Source organism: Oryx dammah, unplaced genomic scaffold, assembly GCF_014754425.2.
Source record: "Oryx dammah isolate SB20612 unplaced genomic scaffold, SCBI_Odam_1.1 HiC_scaffold_5, whole genome shotgun sequence".
NCBI classification, from domain to species: Eukaryota; Metazoa; Chordata; class Mammalia; order Artiodactyla; family Bovidae; genus Oryx; species Oryx dammah.
In genome coordinates, this window is record NW_024070189.1 from 17,202,377 (window position 1) to 17,222,320 (window position 19,944).

Sequence of the window (19,944 nt, forward strand, 5' to 3'; positions counted from 1 at the left end):
TGTGTTCATCATCTAGTATTATGACATTCTTAGGGAATCAGTCTTTCACTGTTAAAGCATCCCAAGAATCATTCGTACAAAATATTTTCATGATGTCTTAGTTTTATCGGTTTGTATTTTTTTAACTCTTTGTTTTCTACATTATCTGAATTTTAGGTTAAACCACAAATTGTGTTTGCTTTAGAAGTAAACACAGTAAAATGAAGTTATTGGAGAACTTTTGGAATTAAAGCAACATTCATGTATTTATTGGACTTGCCTGGTGGCTCAGATGGTAAAGAATCTGCCTGCCATGCGGGAGACCCAGGTTCAGTCCTTGGGTTGGGAAGATCCCCTGGAGGAGGGCATGGCAACCCACTCCAGTACTCTTGCCTGGAGAATCCCCATGGACAGAGGAACGTGCTGCAATCCATGGGGTCGCAGAGTCAGACACGACCGAGCAACTAAAGCACACCAGCAACTTAAGAGAAATATAAAAAGTCCCAGGTTTACACGTTTAGAAATCCTCCCAGTTCTAGAAATAAAATATATATGGAAAATTATTTCAGGAAAAGTATTTTTAACAATGTAAATTGAAAATACTTGTTGTTAACTTTCTCCTTATTTTCAATTTACGGAGGTACCTAAAATTTTATAAATCAAATCATTTAGATGTATTTATACTCTAAATATTTTCAGATATAAATATAGAAATGTATCTGATATTTCTTAGTGTTACATTGCCTTAAAAGACCACTGTAACTTTATGCCATGCAATTCTAATATAGTTAGGTATATTTTAATATCTCAGATAAACCCAGAATGAGCCATTTCCCCTCAAAATGTGCCAATTTTAAATATTTTCTTTCAGAAGCTTGGAGTAGCACTTAAGTTTAGCAGTAATTTACTAATGGCTTAATACTAATTTATTCCCTAATTTGAATTTCCATTGTAGTTCTTTTGTATTGTTATTGTTTGGAATGAGCTATTGCTATCATATTTCTTATGCTGCATAAGCAAGCATATAATTTAATTTTTTATTGCTATGATAATAATTAGATGCAGTATGTAATACATGATGTCTGTTTTACTTATAGGAAAATGGCTCTCCTGAAGAACATGCAGTCTATGTGTGGGACCATTTCATAGCCCAGTCTGCAGCTGAGAAGGTATTTTTTGTTGCTCACAGCTATGGAGGACTTGCTTTTGTTGAACTGGTAAGTGCACAGTTAACTCTTGTTTTTAATTTCCAAACTCCTTACAGGTTTATCGCCTTCACTCCCATTTTTTCGCTATGGTTACTTGAAATTGTTTTATAAAGGATGAAGATTAAGTATTTGGTGTAATGAATTTCATCTTGTTGAAAAGGAATGTACTTTTATTGTGCAGAGCTTTTCATTGCCAATCAGACAACTTTTTGCCTGTTTCTTATTTACATTTCACTTTTTAATTTCTACATTATAGCTCCACTTTCCATGCATTTTATATTTGTGATTCCTGTGTATGTGTACATCGTTGAAGCACTATTATCTGTAAAGTGTTTAAAATTTCTAGAGACTCTTTAACTGACTATACTATCTCTATAAATTAGTACTTGATCAAAACCCATATAATTAGTATTAAAACTATCAGAAAGATTCTGTTAATCTACTGTTAAGTGCAACTCCATGCTTAGTCATAAAAATCTCTGCATTTCAAAATAATCCAATTCTTGCAGTTAAGATATATGTACATAATAGAAAAATTACCAAGATTTCTGAATTTGGTGTCTGTTCTATCACAGTATTACAATTATCACACTTTGTGCAGGTCTGAATAATTAATGAAGTATCATCAGTCCTAAAAATGTGCTCCATGTTCATTACCCCTTATGTCACTGGAAAGTACCATTGCTGTAATAAAATGATTTATCTGATAAAGTGCATTTGATAATTTTAAATCCATATAGCCTTAAGTGGACATTAAAAGCCAGCATAGCATTGGGGGTCTGATTTTTAATGTTTCTAAACTTTGCCATGTATTGTTCTTCATCGTGGAAATTATATATCCGTGGTCTTTTCAACTTCCCCACGCCTTACTGCTTCCCCATGTGATTTAGATATAAAAACAGTGGTGACACCTGAGAATACTTTAACTGACCTAAATTTACAAATACTGTGCTCTCTTACGATCTATAAATAACTGAAATCATTTATTTCTTAAATTGATTTCATGTTTAGAAATTATATTCAAGTGCTTTTAATTCTGCTGAATTTGTTTACTATGAAATGGATATCTTAGGATCATTCTCTAACATACGAATTATGATGTCCTTTTTAAAATGTGAATGTTGGCTTTCAAATAGTTCTTTTAACCATTCAGATATATATAAATGCATTTATAGCTGATGTATTAGGCACCTTATGTTTTCTTCCTGTAAGTCATTAAGTTACATAAAACATGAAATTTCATGACTTTATAGAATAGCTTCGAATATGTCTGAAGGCCTGCAAGACTGTCCAAATTTCAAACTTCCGTGAAACATACATTTTCCTGATTTAGCTTAAGACAGTTAACATCAAATCTGTACATCAGATTTGGAATTTAAGTGAATTTTGGATAGTTTTAAAAATGAACTTAGGATGCCAGAGTAACAGATGACCTATGTGTCAGTCTTATTTTGCCTGTCCTTCTTGTCACACACTGGTGGATATTTCTGCACTTTTGTTCCACTTTAATATAAAGCACACAGATGTTTCAGAACAAGACTTGACTTCTGACCTTGAGGCTATTAGGGTCAGGGTCCTCAGGGCCTGTGAAATTATCACAAGCTGAGCTAAAGTTTTTCTCCATCACAGGAAGTAACCAGTAAGTAAGAAGTTAAAAAGGAGCTTTGTCAGAGAGACAAGATGGTCTCAGTAAGGGTCAGCTTCTGTAGTCTGCTATCTCTGCAGGAGGTGCATGCATGGGAGGAGGAATATAATATAACCACTGGCACATCGCGTATCTGTCAGGCAACACCAGGACTGAGAAGTCTATTTAATGTAATATACCTTGTTTATGTTTTAAAGTATTAATGGCGATTATGTTAGCCTCAGATATTTGCTACTTATTGTCAAGTAACTTTGATAGAGGTATGCAAAAAAGGCATATAGATGGTGGAAGCTAAAGAAAAAGTAGTTTGTGACTTACTGAAAAGAATTCCTCTAAATAAATAACTTAGTTTTACATAAATTTTTTACAAAGCTTGATGAATACATTTAAGGCCATTAAGAACTTTTGAACGATAGCATTGATATTACACAAAAAATTGAAATATGTTTAAACTTTTTGTTTTTGCCTAACACTGAATCACATTCTTTCCTGGTCTCCCTGTTATTCTTAGAAGAAAACTCATGATGTTTAAACTGTTGACAAATATTCAGCCTCTCAGTATTTTTCAACATAAATGTATTATATGAAATTGTTTTACAATGATTGAAATATTTAATGTTAACTTTACAAAAAAGTTAATTGTGAACATCTTAAGTTATGGTTTAGTTTTTTGTTTCAGTAGTACATTTTACACATCAGACAGTAAATCATTTGGATTTCAGTAAAGTTTAATTTTGTAAAAAACTTGTCAGAAAATTGTATCCCTGATTCAAGATTCTGTACACACACACATATGCACACGCACACACCCCCTCTTATGGATGGAATGTCCCTAGTTTGTAGCATCACGTTTCAATCCATGGAGATTATTTTCCTACCATCCTCATTCAAGTTCACATTCTTTTTTGGATCATGAATTTTAAGAAAATTTCTTTTAAATATGAACTGTGTGACTAGTACAGTTTTAATATTACATGTAATTACTTTTAGTGATTATTGTTTGAATAATAGTTACTAGTCAGGACCTGTGCTAAGATATATCTTGTCATTTATTAAATTAAATTCTGTGTAATTAGAGTTTAAAATTAAAGGTACTACTAATAGATATCTGAAAAATTACTTTTAAATATAAAGTACAAAACAGTTGTAGACCTTTCATATTTTGCTAATTGTTGTTTTTTAAAACTGAGGACATAATTTATCATTATACCCTGTCTTGAAGTGCAGAATTCACCTGAAGAATCCAGGAGATAGTTAAGAGATTCATTTTCAAAACCAATGAAAAAAATGATTCTAAAAATATGCCTTTCACTTCCTTTATTCCCATCGTATGGTAACATCTCAAGTTTCTAATTCTCTAAACTTTCTGCAATCCTAGTAAAAATAGATATTGATAAGACAGCTCTGGTAGCAATCCTAGCATTCAGTCTTTAAAGTAAAAGGAAAGAACTGTTTATTTTATGAATTGATAATGAATTTTAAAAATAACATGTCTATCCTATGTTATTTTTTCTGTGTATTTAAAATAACACTAATAAACAGCAATAACATAAAGTTACTCTTATTAAATCATCACTGTCAAAGCCTTCAATTTCTAATAAATTTTGCTTTATATGTCATAGATAGAAATAGTAGTCATAATCAACAACTTACCAAATTCTTTTAGAAAAACACCTACAACTAATGCAGCTTACATTTGCCTTACAGTCATTTCTAAAAGTTTAAACTCATTTGTTAGAAATAAAGTGTCATTAAAAAAACAGTGCCAGTTTTTAAGCTTTGTCATCCCTTTCACCAGCCACTTTGTGAAGTGATTGCATTGCTTCCATACTCAGTCATTTCAGTATTTGGCTCTTGTCTTTGTAGATAATGGTTAGTTTGACAAAATCAGGCCAGCTTAAATTTTTTTTTATTGGGAAATGAGTCAGCTTCCTTGTCAGTGCCCAGTTTCAAATCTTAACTCACCTTCCCTGTTTGCAGTGCTCTATACATCAGTTTGCATTCAGATTTCTTTCCTTAGTCAAAGTGAAATCATTGATATTTTTATAGAACACATTAAACAGTTTTAGCAGATGTGTTTCATTAGCTTATTGCATTCTCTCAGTTGATATAAAATTAGTATTTTTCTTATTGCTTTTATATCCTTTTCCACATCATTAGTGGTATGTTCACAACCACCATTAAAAACATCTCTTAGAAATGTGTGAAAACTGCCCCTTTTGAAAGTGTACCTCTACCCACTTTTGCTTTTGGTTTCTCCATGCTTGTCAGCACTTGATTGGCACCTCACTTGCATGTGAATTAAGAAATGAAGGGAACTCTCTTTTCCTGCCATGGTTCCCTGCTGGGCTCTCTCGCCTCTAGGCAGCCTAAGCTGACCTTCAGCAGCTGATGGAGGACTCTTTTTTGGACTGAGTTGTGTGCGGACACTCAACCTCAGTCTCCTCTGAAGAGTTGATCTTTTAAAAATTGTCTAGAGCATAATTTGGATTTACACTGAAAAGAAAAAGGAACAGGACTAAAAGAATTAGTTTTTGCCTTTAGTGACGTGCGTTAACTGTGACTTTAAAGACGCACTGTTTATATTCTATCTACAAAGAACAAAGTAAATTGGATACAGGTAGCATATCTGCTTAATGTGATCAATGGAAATACCTAAAATATGGGCTGCTTGGAATCAAGAATTGAGGAGGTAGAATACTGGCTTATAAACAAAGAAAAATTGAGCCATTAGAGTGTCAAACAATTCAGGCCAAAAACACTTCTTAAAAACCTTTCAACTTTAAAATGTAAATAATTCAGTAAAAATAAATCACCGTTTGTAATATAACTTGAATTTCTGCATTGACTGCCTGCATTATACAAGTAGCATGTTAATGCATGGGATGATTACAACTTGTGTATGGAATCTCTGTCTTATTTCTCTAGTTTCATGTGAAAACAATTTAGTTTTTCTATTTTTGTAGGCTCCTTAGAGAGAAACCAGAGGGTATATTATTTCTGCCTCCTATATTCAATTGTGTTTAATTCTTTGCATACAGTATAGATACTGTCTTTCGATTGATTGTTGATGACAGTAATTTTAGGAGTTAGTTGCAAGAGCCTAAGTAAGATCCAGTGAAAGGCTTTATGAACATAGATGACTAGTAAGGGAGAAGCACACATCAGATGTTAAGGAAACAAATTCTCCACAACTTAAAGACATCGGATCTGGAAAGCGGAATGAAAACAAAGAGGGAATAATATCTTTCCCAGCGTACTCCTGCAGAAGCATGTTGAAGTGGATGTGAAGGGAGATGAAGCACAGTAAATAACAAGTAATGAACAGTGATTATGCTCATATATAGATATTGGGGAAAATATTTGTATATACTGGATATTTAATAATTATGGCTAATAGAATAAATGAGATATCAAAGGAGAGAGTTTCACATACAGATGTGATTTGTTAAGCTTCACAGTAGTTACCTCTGTATTGAGATTTGATTTGTTTTACCTTCTACTCAAATGATTTTCAGTAAGTATTAGGAAGTCTAACTGTTGGAAAGAATGGCTCAATTTGTCAATTTTTGTATTAACTCTTCTCCTTTGTCCCATAACTAACCAACCAATACATTTTGTCGGGTTTATTCTTTTCTCTCTGAAATATTGATCATGTCTTCTCCTGTATGTGCCTTCACACCAGTATCACTGCACTCATACCCACTTTTCTACCGGCTCTCTTTTCTCTCCATTCCATCCTGTATACCTGATATTATTTAAACCCCCTTTCTACCAAACCATTCCAGAATCATAGTAAGAAAGAAAGTGAAGTCGCTCAGTCATGTCCAACTCTGCACGACCTCTGTCCATGGGATTCTCCAGGCAAGTAAACTGGAGTGGGTTGCCATTCCCTTTTCCAGGGGATCTTCCCGACCCAGAGGTCAAACCCAGGTCTCGCACATTCCAGGTGGACACCTTACTGTCTGGCCACCAGGCAAGCCTTCCAGAATCATGTTGGCTCCCTATTGTCTCGCCTCACCTGTCTTCTCTGTCACTTTAACACCTTCTGTGTAATCTGATTATCTCTTTCCAGCTGTATTTTTCCCAATAGCAACTTTCAGTTCTAGTCTAATTTCTTATTACCATTGTTTCTTCTCTCTGTGCCTCTACCCCGGGCCTCCGAGTTCAATGTAGTGGAAGAACACAAAACGAATGAAGATGACCTGGGCTTCAATCCTAGTTCCGATACCTGCAAATTATAAGTTGGGTCAGATCCTTTATGTGTGTCCTTCTCTGTAAGTACCCACTTTATATAAGCAGAGTTTGAGGGTTAAATTACAAAATTCCTGGTTCCTGCTGCTGCTGCTAAGTCACTTCAGTCGTGTCCGACTCTGTATGACCCCATAGACGGCAGCACATCAGGCTCTCCCGTCCCTGGGATTCTCCAGGCAGGAACACTGGAGTGGGCTGCCACTGCCTTCTCCGAAATTCCTGGTTATTAGGAATTAAATCATTGTTTATTAAACATGAGTCTAAAGGACCCTCAGTTCAGTTCAGTCGTTCAGTCATGTCTGACTCTTTGCGACACCATGAATCGCAGCACGCTAGGCCTCCCTGTCCATCACCATCTCCCGGAGTTTACTCAAACTCATGTCCATCGAGTCGGTGATGCCATCCAGCGATCTCATCCTCTGTTGTCCCCTTCTCTTCCTGCCCCCAATCCCTCCCAGCATCAGGGTCTTTTCCAATGAGTCAGCTCTTCTCATCAGGTGGCCAAAGTATTGGAGTTTCAGCCTCAGCATCAGTCCTTCCAATGAACACCCAGGACTGATCTTCTTTAGGATGGACTGGTTGGATCTTTCTCCTTGCAGTCAAAAGGACTCTCAGGAGTCCTCCAACACCACAGTTCAAAAGCATCAATTCTTCAGTGCTCAGCCCTCTTCACAGTCCAGCTCTCACATCCATAGATGACCACTGGAAAAACCATAGCCTTGACTAGATGGACCTTTGTTGGCAAAGTAATGTCTCTGCTTTTGAATATGCTTTCTATGTTGGTCATAACTTTCCTTCCAAGAACTAAGCATCTTTTAATTTCATGGCAGCAATCATCATCTGCAGTGATTTTGGAGCCCATAAAAAATAAAGTCTGACACTGTTTTCACTGTTTCCCCATCTATTTGCCATGAAGTGATGGGACCAGATGCCATGATCTTTGTTTTCTGAATGTTGAGCTTTAAGCCAACTTTTTCACTCTCCTCTTTCACTTTCATCAAGAGGCTTTTTAGTTCCTCTTCACTTTCTGCCATAAGAGTGGTGTCATCTGCATATCTGAGGTGATTGGTATTTCTCCCAGGAATCTTGATTCCAGCTTGTGCTTCTTCCAGCCCAGCGTTTCTCATGATGTACTCTGCATATAAGTTAAATAAGCAGGGTGACAATATACAACCTTGACGGACTCCTTTTCCTATTTGGAACCAGTCTGTTGTTCCATGTCCACTTCTAACTGTTGCTTCCTGACCTGCATATAGGTTTCTCAAGAGGCAGGTCAGGTGGTCTGGTATTCCCATCTCTTTCAGAATTTTCCACAGTTTCTTGTGATCCACACAGTCAAAGGCTTTGGCATAGTCAATAAATCAGAAATAGACGTTTTTCCAGAACTCTCTTGCTTTTTCAATGATGCAGCAGATGTTGGCAATTTGATCTCTGGTTCCTCTGCCTTTCCTAAAGGACCCTGCTGTTGCTGCTGCTGCTGCTAATTCGCTTCAGTCGTGTCTGACCCTGTGCGACCCCAGAGATGGCAGCCCACCAGGCTCCGCCATCCCTGGGATTCTCCAGGCAAGAACACTGGAGTGGGTTGCCATTTCCTTCTCCATAAAGGACGCTAGTATATGCTTATTCTCATTTTTGCTAATGCCATTTCCCCCTCCCAAGTGAAAGAATTTTCCTCCTTACCAGATTTTTCAAAAAGTATTCTCAATTAACCCCCCCTTTTTTCTATAATATTTATATCTTTTACAATTTAATCTTTACTAATTAGTTTTGTTTTTAAATTATCTTTGATCTCTAAATCTTGCCCAAATCATCTGGAAACAGCTTGAGATTAAAGAGCCTAACAAAGCTTTTACTCCCCCCATCACACGTTTGGGAAGAATATATAACAACATGTGAAGTCTTGAATACCTGCACAGTTAATTGACTATTTTATAGAGTTTAAGCCTTAACAATAACTCTCTTACTAATTAAACTTATTCATTCTTCCTACCCTCCATTTGAATATTGGTTAATTTGGGAATTCTGCCTAATCAGTTCTTTCACATTAGACAACATTACCCCTTTTGTTCCTGGAGTTTCTTATACAGTTTCCTCTCTGCTGTTATACCCAAACCACGGGTGACCAAAAAGGCTGCCTCTCTGTAACTCATTCTTCAAAGTATAGTCTTCTCAACCAAAAAAGAAAGTTATTAAACTAAGTTATCATCTTTGTTGTTGTTGCTTAGTTGCTAAATCATTTCTGACTCTTCTGTGGCCCCATGGACTTTAGTTACCCACCAGATTCCTCTGTCCATGGGATTTTTCCAGGCAAGAGTCCTGGAGTGGGTTGCCATTTCCTTCCCCAGGAGATCTTCCTGACCCAGGAATCAAACCTGAGTCTGCTGTATTGGCAGGCAAATTCTTTCTGTCTTCTCATAATAGTATAAGGCAGTGTCTGAAATAAGTCTGGGAAACTCTCTAATTTATCCTGTCATGAGTCTAAGATTACTTTTTATTTAGTAATCAGCTTACTTTTGCTTATTTCAATATTTAACTTAAAAAAAATTTTGAGATACAATCTCATATCTGTATTGAGACATAATTGAGATTTCCTGAGGTTTACTGAGATATAATTCACATACCAAAAAATTCATTTTTAAAGTATGCAGTTCAACAGTTTATACCTTCACCATGTAATTTTTAGAACATGTTGTCACCCCAAAAGAAATTCCATACTCATTAGCCATCACTCTCATACTTAGAATCCCACCAGCAATATAGGAGGGTTCCAGTTTCTCCATACCCACTAACACTCATATATTGTCTGTCTTTTTTACTTTTGCAGTACTAGTTGGGGTGAAATGGTATCTTGCAGCTTTTATTTGCTTTTCTCTATGACTGATGACTTTGAGCATCTTTCGATGTGGTATTGGCCATTTGTATGTTTGTTTTGGAGAAATGATCAGTTAAAACATTTTGTCCATTTTTTAATTATGTTGTCATTTTACTGTTGAGTCATAAGAGTTCTTTATATATTGTGGACAGATGATTCCAGTGGATAACAGGTACGTGATTTGAAATATTTTCTCTCATTCTGTGGGTTTTATTTTCAGTTTCTTAATGATGATCTTTGCCGACTAAGGTCTGTCTAGTCGAGGATATGGTTTTTCCAGTAGTCATGTATGGATGTGAGAGTTGGACTGTGAAGAAGGCTGAGCACTGAAGAATTGATGCTTTTGAACTGTGGTGTTGGAGAAGACTCTTGAGAGTCCCTTGGACTGCAAGGAGATCCAACCAGTCCATTCTGAAGCAGATCAGCCCTGGGATTTCTTTGGAGGGAATGATGCTAAAGCTGAAGCTCCAGTACTTTGGCCACCTCATGTGAAGAGTTGACTCATTGCAAAAGACTTTGATGCTGGGAAGGATTGGGGGCAGGAGGAGAAGGGGACGACCAAGGATGAGATGGCTGGATGGCATCACTGACTTGATGGATGTGAGTCTGAGTGAACTCCGGGAGTTGGTGATGGACAGGGAGGCCTGGCATGCTGCAATTCATGGGGTCTCAAAGAGTCGGACACGACTGAGCGACTGAACTGAACTGAACTGAATGATGATCTTTGACGTACAAAAGTGTTTGATTTTGATGAAGTCCAGTTTATCTAGTTTTTGTTTTTGTCACTTGAGTGAGTTTTTTTTTTTTTCATTGTGTGAAGTAGGAGTCCAGCATAATCCTTTTGGGACTTCCCTGGTGACTCAGATAGTAAAGAATCCTCCTGTCAATGCAGGAGACTTGCGTTTGATCTCACTTCAGTATTCTGGAGAATTCCATGGGCAGAGGAGCCTGACAGAGTACAGTCTATGCCATCGCAAAGAGCCAGACATGGCTGAGAGACTGACACTTTCACTATTGTAAGTGCAGTTGTTTTTTGATTTTATTTTCAGATTGCTTATCGCCAGGAAATAGAAACACAATTCATTTCATGTCTTCATCTTGTATCCTACAACCTTACTGAATTCATTGTTAATTCTAATTGTGTGTGTGTGTGTGTGTGTGTGTGTGTGTGTGTGAATTCCTTAGGGTTTACTATGTTCAAGATCATATAACCTGTGAATGAAAATAGCCTTACTTTTTCCTTTCAAATTTAGATGTTTGTTCGTTTGTTTTTTGCCTAATTGGCCTGTCCAGTATAGTGTTAATAGAAGTAACTAGAGTGGGCATCCTTTTGTTCCTGATCTTAAAGGGAAATCATTTTTTTTTTCGTCATTAAGTACGATGTTACTTGTGATTACTTCCATCCTTGATAGATCATTTCTACTAAGGACTGAATGTGCTCCTTAATATCTCTCAGTCACAGCAAGATCAGGTTGTTCAGAAGGCAGAAATGGAGAAAATTTTCACTAATCTTTATAGAATCCTTTTGTAAAGTAAAGGATCCTTGTTACTCCATCAGAATTACCTTTGGAGGAGGTTTTTCAATATCCATATAGATGGACTGCATCCAGGCCTTACTGCCTGTGTCTGTGCCACTCAGAGATTGGGCATTGTATTGCTTCATTCAACAAAGGCTGCCAGGAAATCACTGTCTGCTAAAATCAGTACAATTACATGTTGAGGAGAACCCAGAAAAACTGACATATTAATTCGTTAGACTAAGTCTTTCTATAAGAAACATTTCTTTTTCCATTGGTCTTATAAAAGATCTTAATGAGAGATTTTGTATTTTACTGCAGAGGTGAGAGCATGATTGACTGTTGTAAGTCTTTTATAAGAGGGATTATAGAAAGACACATTTCACTTAATAATGGAGCTGTTTTTACCCTTGTTATAGCCTTGTAAGCACTCCCCCATATGAGATTCCCAACCATAGTGACACCTCTGATTTGACACCACAAATTGAAATGAACTCTTAGAAGAAAAAATTTTCAAATCAAAACCATTTAACATCTGTCTTAGAAGTTAGACCTCAATTTTTGTTGAATAATTTATTCAGATTAACACAGGCAAGTCAAGTAGACTCAGACTTGAAGCATACTAGATTAATGTTAGAGTAAAGCTTGCGAGAAAAGGATGGAAGCCAGCTGTGGACAAAGGCTCATTACTAAAGTTCAAGATGGGTTCAAGAAGAGCCAATTCAGCTGGAGAACTTGAATTTGGAGGGAGCAGCAGTTGAACCATCACTAGGTAGGGATCTGTAGAGCAGAGTGAGCACAGGTTTGAATCAGGAGGCATAATCTGGTTGCAGGGAGCAGAAAATCAAGGCATTGGGTGAGAACTGAGCAAACAGAATGTTGTTGTTGGTTCTAAGACTACCTCTTCTCCACAACCAAACTCCACCTCTTTGCCTTATAGGGAAGGAAGAAAAAAAGATGATTCAACACTGGGGACAGGATGAATAAAGCAACCAAAATTTAAGGCTTCAACCATTGGCTGGGGATTTAGAAACGGAGTCTTCTCTTGAGAAAGAAAGAGGGTCTAGTAGGCAGAAAAATCAGGACAATGAAATGATGAATCAAGGCAGCAGTTCAGTTTATATAACAAGTCAGAATGAGATTGAGTAGAATATTTCATTCTAAGTTCAGGTGGACACCTAGGACTTATCCTTGGTAGACTGGTTATCAGGTTTCTGTGGCAATAAAAGACTTGGGGGAGGGAAGAGGTATATTTTTCCTGCTCTTAGACTGTGAAGTGATCACGCTGTGGGTCTAAAGCTTTCTTTGGGTCCCAGGAAACAAAGTGATACTACTCCTCTAAGCTCCTGTGATCTTCACTTTCAGAGTTGGGACTTTTAACATATATATTAAAAATTACATGTATATATAATTTTTTCTCACTTCATATTTTCTGTTGTAAGTTTTCCACACTTTTTCATTGAATGAAATTAGATCCCAATAAAGCCTTGCGCCTCTGAAGTTTGACTTTATAAAAGTTATTTATTGGAGTTAAGATTGGATTTTATGCCCTCAAAATAAGAAATGGTTCAGAAAACTATCACAGATATTCATTCATTTATTCAGTCTAAATCCCACTCTGTACAAGTACTGGGGAAACAGATCAGCACCCATGATCCCTAGCTTCAGGAAAGTTATATTCTAAGTGCACTCGTGCACACGTGTATGCTCAGTCACGTCTGATTCTTTGCAACTCTGTGGGCTGTAGCCACCAGGCTCCTCTGTGTGATTTTTCAAGCAAGGATACTGGAGTGGGTTGCCATTTCCTCCTCAAGGGGATCTTCCCAACCCAGTGATCGAACCTGTGTCTCCTGTATTGACAGGCAAATTCTTTACCACTCCACCACCTGCTGCTGCTGCTGCTGCTAAGTCGCTTCAGTTGTGTCTGACTCTGTGCGACCCCAGAGACAGCAGCCCACCAGGCTCCCCCGTCCCTGGGATTCTCCAGGAAAGAACACTGGAGTGGGTTGCCATTTCCTTCTCCAACTCCACCAGCTGGAAAGCCCTAAATTCTAACTAGGAAACAATTAAACAAAAAGAATAGTATCGTAAGATAACTGTGAAGTGAAATTTTAGCTAAGAGGTGGTTGTGTTAACTTCCCCAGTATAAAGATCCATGCAGTAAATTTGTCTTAAATAAGAATTGTTTCTATTCGTAAAGTGATAACCTCTTTTTGCCAGAAAATTAAAAAGTCTATAATGCTTTTTTACCTTTGTCTCCTGTAAACCCAGTGCTACGGTTAATTTCCCAGTTTATTAGTTACTCTCAGCCTTAATCTCTTACTCAGTGTCTTAATTTATACTTATCTTTTGCTTTAAGTCACCTCAGAATCCTTTTCTTAATTAATGGCAGAGGATAAATAACAAATCCTCTGTCTTCTCTGATTCTTAGTATGCTGCCTAACCTAGCTGAACTTGTAATAATGCTCAGTAAATTGTTTTTGATCCTAGATTTATATATAGATAACTTGTCAGAAGCAGACTTCAGATGGTGTTGTGTTGGGTCAGAAGAAAGTGGCATCTGGGCATTTGTATAGAGAGCCACACAATGGAGCAAAGCAAGGTGGATGGGAGAACAGAGCTGACCAGCAAGGACATTTAGAGCAAATGTGTTTCAATGTCTAGGAGGTACAGTTTGTGACCCTGAAGTTTTGGACACTTAGACCATTAATGAAAATTGATCAGTGAATGTAGAAAATCGAGTAAGAAGATATTAAAATCTCAAATCAAGAGAAGTAGCCAAACTTAACCCTAACCCCAAACTTCATTTTTGTGATTAAATTGAACAAGTTAAATCTCATATCCTCTAGGAATTAGTTTGCACGATTATATATTTATTAGTGTATTCAAATCTCTTCCTAGTTTTCCATACCTTACTTGAATTAATCTCATAAGTTTATTAAAGAGCATTAGAGTACAATAAAATTGTTAATATTATAGGGACAATTTAATAATTGAGTCAAATGATTAAAAAGTGTCCTAGCTTCTAATAGGCTTAGCTTATGTCTAAATATCCATAAATCTTGATATCTAATTTCTAGGATCTTATCTTCAAATTTCTTTGCTACATTAGTTATATGAATTAGAAGAAAAGCTTGAATTTATCTTTCTAGAAGAGAGGCATTAGACAGAAAGACTGAGTATACTCAGCTTTCTCTTGCAATAGAACTTTCCCATGTTGACTTCTTTCCAGTTATAAGGCATCAAGTGATTCTTTATAATTATAATATTGAATTTCTAAGAGTATCCAGTAGCTGTTTGCTAACAACAAAGAAACCTTGACTTTCTCTGTAAAGTGATATCCTGTATGTTGTAATAAAATGATATGAAGCCCCTACCCTATGTTGTCTTTGTTGTATTACTGCTGAGTTTACATCAGGAAAAGATTCCTAGTTCCAGTACTGTTAATAAAGTAATATAGTTTCTGCCACTATTACAGATCTACACTATTACAGACTCAGCCTTAAGGTTTCAATTTTGTTTCCTGTTGCACATTTTAGGACACCTATCAAAATGTTAAATATATTCATGTTTATGTCCTACTATTAAATATGTAGTAATATATTAGATACATTTTTGTGTGTGTATGCTTAATTGCGTCTGACTCTTTGAGATCCTATGGACTGAAGCCCACAAGACTCTTCTCTCCATGGGATTTTCCAGGTAAGAATACTGGAGTGAGTTGCCGTTTCCTACTCCAGTGGATCTTCCCAACCCAGGGATCAAACCTGCACCTCCTGAATCTCCTGGTCTCCTGCTTTGGCGGGTGGATTCTACCACTGTGCCACCTGGGAAACCCACAATTAGCATATTATAAACCTTAATATTTGATAACACTTGTGTTTTTTCTAAGATCTTACACTAAACTCTCAACCAGAACAGATACTTTCATTTCTGATTGCTGTGGTAGAGACCTCTCTTACTCTAATAGAAACTTGTCATTGCTATTATCATAGAATCCATTTTATCTGTCAGCTAGCCATAGACATTGTGGATCAAGAACAATTCTTAACAATTCGTAACAGTGTCACTGAAATTGAGCATTTTAAATGGAACTAGTATTTATGAATGTCTTGCAAATCAGAAGGCAGAGACATTATGTTCAGCAGCAGCAACACTAATGCTTAAATGATACTGTGTACCAGGCACTGTCCTAAGCATGTACTTGATGTAAATATACTTTATCTCATTCAATCATTATAACTTTATAAGTACTGTTATCATCCCCATTTTATAGATGAGAAACATATAAATATATATTTTTTCCTTTAAAACTGTGGCCTCTCCACTTTACAGCAGAAACTGACACAACATTGCTTTACAATACTCCAATAATTTTTTTTTTAAGTGTACCTTTCACTTTGTCACAGTAAGCTCCTCCATCAAATTCCTGTGCAGTGTGAATGTTATATGATACTATTGGGCTTCCCAGGTGGCACTAGTGATTAAAGAATCCACCTGCCAATGCAGGAGACATGAGACACAGGTTCGATCCCTGGGTCAGGAAGATCCCCTGGAGGAGGAAATGGCAACCCACTCCAGGATTCTTGCCTGGAGAGTCCCATGGACAGAGGACCCTGGAGGGCTACAGTCCATAGGGTCACAAAGAGTTGGACCCAACAAAGCAACTGAGCACACACGTTCTAACTACGGTGACTCTTATCTGTAAAACAGTCTCCTGGTTTTCCATGTATTTCAGGATTCAGTTCTTATTTCTCTGTTGAATTACATGATCACTTAGTTTTTATTCTCTAGCCTCTTTACTGCTTATTCTTTTTTGTGCCTTCTAAGCAAACTTTCTGTTTAAATCAATTCTTAATTACCCAAACTAATGAAGGAGAAAGAAGGTGTGGAAAATTTTAAATAACAGGCAATCCCCAAGTCATTTTTAAGTTTTGAATATGTTTTGATGTGGTGTTCTGGAAATTCAGTTTAAGCAGAAAAATCGAAAACACTATGAAAATCTGGAAAGCAGATGAGTTTCCTTGGCCAAGCCTCTGGTTGGCTCTTTGTTGCTTCTTCCATGCTGGAAGTAGACAGCTGTCTTCTAATACCGACTAAATGGAATTGACCTTTCAAGTCTTACTGGAACAATCTCTGCTATCAGTGTTTGCTCCTTCACACTGTCCACATCAATAAGTTACAACTGAAAATGTTAGCTATATAACGTAGCACCTACCAAGTACCATACATTGTCTTAAGTGCTTTATCAATATTAATCATGTAATCCTTATGATGGAAGTAGTATTATAATCCTCAGTTATATTGAGGAAACAGCAAAATATTAATTATAACTAAGATCACACAGCCAGTAAGTGATGGAGCCAGAATTTAAACCTAGACTGTGGAACTCCAAAGCCCACACTCATGACCAGTATGCATACTGCCATTCAGAAGAGAGCATTTGTTTAGGATATAAACAGATTTGTTCATTAAGCATTATTTTAGCTAGTCATTGTACAGCTTACATTTAAATTTATTAGGTAGGTATTATTAGGCCTATTTGCAGATGAAGAAGTCAGAAAAGTTGAGGAACTTGTCCAAAGCTGTACAACAAAGAGGAGTCAGAATCAAAATTCATTCAGTTTGCAATTGAAATCCCATCTCAGAATCAATGAATTTACCATGAAATATTCCCTCTGATGGGTTTTGTGAAACATATATGACATATTTCTCTAATAAACTAGATTTTTTTAATTAATGAGGGAACTTTCCATTTAAAGAAATTGTTTATATTTCAAAGCACAAACTTCTTTGATAAGATAAATATCTTACCTGACAAAATTGAGGATATACTTTTAAAAGCAAAAAATCACACATATTGTACAGATTTATATCAGGAAGAATAGAATTTCATTATTCAGTGCCTATCACACTGTTAAGACATATCAAATATTAGGTGATAGTACTCTAAAATTGTTTTTCTACATTTTTCCTATATATTAGAGAAAATATAAGTTTAAATATTGTAACAAAATGAAACTGGTTGCTTGGTCCTCTGTATTTTACTTACTATAAATTGGAGTTTATATTTCACTGTGAATATCAGACCACTCAAAATTCTTATGTTTGAAGTTAAAATTGGAAAAGGAAATGTTTGAGTACCTATAATTAACCTAATACTTCATGCCTTTACAATTTATTATAAGTGTTTCGCCTGATACCTAATTCTTGAAAAGTTAACGAGATTTTTATATTGCTTTGATTTTATATTATGCTTTCTCCATGTAAATAGTTAAAGTTTTTATAAAAGTTTAGGTCTTCAATAAAGATGATCAAACAACCGAATGACAGATTTTGTTAAACTTTAGGAAAAGAAATCTTATTAAATAAACTGAAACTAAAACTTAGCAGTATAAAAAGCACTAGAAATATGAAAAAAAATAAGCTATGTTTATCCTCTATAGTCTCATATTTCTCTCCATTGGCTATATAAACCAGTGTCTTAAGATATCTTTGTCCTTTTAACAGTCAAATAAACTGCCTTAAATAGTGGACTTTATAATAGAAGTCTGATTTTCTTATTTTATCTAGTATTTTTCCAGGGAAGGTTTGTATATCAATAGCTAAAAGAAAAATGATGTTATTTTTAATATTAGAAGCATTCACTACATACTTGATAGAAAATACATCTGCAGCTAAAAATTTTAATCCAGAATTCCACAGTGGAAGACAATTAAAGTAAATATATTAGTAGATATTTACAGAATTTTTCTTATTTGTTTGGCAGTGTCTATATTATGCTTCCTGCCATTATTTTTCCTGATTGAAATATAATTTTTAACTTCTTTTAAGTTTTGAAATAATTTTGTACTCAAGTAGTCCTTTGAAAACCTGGTAATTGAATGTTTCTGATGTAGCCTCATAAAGCATCTGACTTGCCTTCAAGACCATTTGAGAGGGACAGAGCTTTGTGTAGTAGCCCTTAAGCTTATTATACATTCTAATCAGATTTTAGAGTGATTTTGGACATACAGATACTAACTTTAAAAGAAAAACTGCTCCAAATATCAGTATGTTAGCCACTATGGAGAATATTCTTTGGTGACTGGGTGAGTTTTAGTCTGAGAATGATGACTCTAATTTTATATCTTGAATTATTTCTCCCGTGACATTTTCAATTATTCCCTGTTCAAGAACAGTATTCCTTTTTTCTGGATTTTTATTTCCCTTTCGTACCAAACATACAAAACACTGACCTTCTGAAATGTCAGCAAAATTGAGCTATGCCAGAAAGTTTTAAGAAATCTTTATTTGCAAAACCTTAAAAGTAATGCTGGGTGTTTCTCCTGTGATGCTTTTTTCCCCTTTGCTTCACTCTAGATCCCAGAAAGAGTTTTTAACTCTTAAAAATAACCCATTTTAAGAATTCTCCCTAGCTCATAAAAATAACACATTTTAAGAATTCGTGGGAAGTGTATGGTATTCATCAGTATATATTTACTGTCTGAAGCTGATATAGCTGTAAGGTTTTTCAGATCCAATTGATCTATTGCGCATGTTCCCTCCCTAGGTTGCAGGACGTGCTTCTATTTGCATAAGGCCCTGGGCAAGGTTCTTTCTTGCATTGATTGGCCTGTCCAAGGCAGTCTGATGTGTTCTTGCATTGATCACTTTGTCTTTTCTTGGAAGACAGTGTTACACTGAGTTCATCTCAAAACATTTCTAGGGAGAAGGTAAAACTTGACTGCAGATGTCTCAATTTTATTCAGATGTTCTTTTTGAGTGTAGGCTCTTTTTGCTAGGATAAGTATCTCTCTTTTTTTTTTTTCCCTTGCCTAATTTGGATGTTTCTTCAGTCTGAGTGCACTGTAGACTAGATTATATTTGAAAAAGCTGTGTTAAAGAAAATTGCCAGAGTATATGCCATTTATCTTGTTCTATTTTTGTTTTTAAAACAGTGTATCTCTCTTCCAGCTAAAACCATCTTCTTTAAAGATAATCCCTTAAACCTAGACATAAACTAAAAAATTTACTAGTGTTTGTGATAGGTTACCACTTATCTTTACTAGCTTTACAGATTCCTTAGTTTCAGTGGAAATGCATTCTTTATGTGTTTAAGAAAATAAGCAGCTTTATTAGTTTCACTATCAAACAGTGGTCCAGAATGACTTGTATGTTACTACTGATCATTATTAGTTATGTTAATCTGAATAGTATGTACTTGTCAAATGTGAAAATTATTAAGCAGCTACATATCAAATATGAGTGAAATATATTTCATTACATTATAATGTAGTTGCACATTATTTGGTGACAATGGAAACCTGAGTTTTAGGATTCAGTCTTCAACCAAATCTGTAAGAAACTGAGCAGTGAATGTTTTACAGTTTAACACTCTTTATTGGCTGGTCCTTAAATCAACATTTATATTGTCTGCCAGAGAACATATTTGTCTACACAGCTAATTATCAAGAAAATGTCCATTAC

The 19,944-nt window shown here is 35.8% G+C and overlaps 1 protein-coding gene across 8 annotated transcripts in view; it reads left to right on the forward strand.

Moving 5' to 3' along the window:
• Window positions 1–19,944, forward strand: part of FAM172A (family with sequence similarity 172 member A) — a 407,879-nt gene that overhangs the window by 224,576 nt on the left and 163,359 nt on the right. For all 8 annotated transcript variants that reach the window (XM_040241517.1, XM_040241519.1, XM_040241518.1 and 5 more), the window contains one exon: window positions 1,077–1,196. In XM_040241517.1, the coding sequence (XP_040097451.1) occupies window positions 1,077–1,196 (120 nt within the window). The remainder of the gene's footprint in view (window positions 1–1,076; window positions 1,197–19,944) is intronic.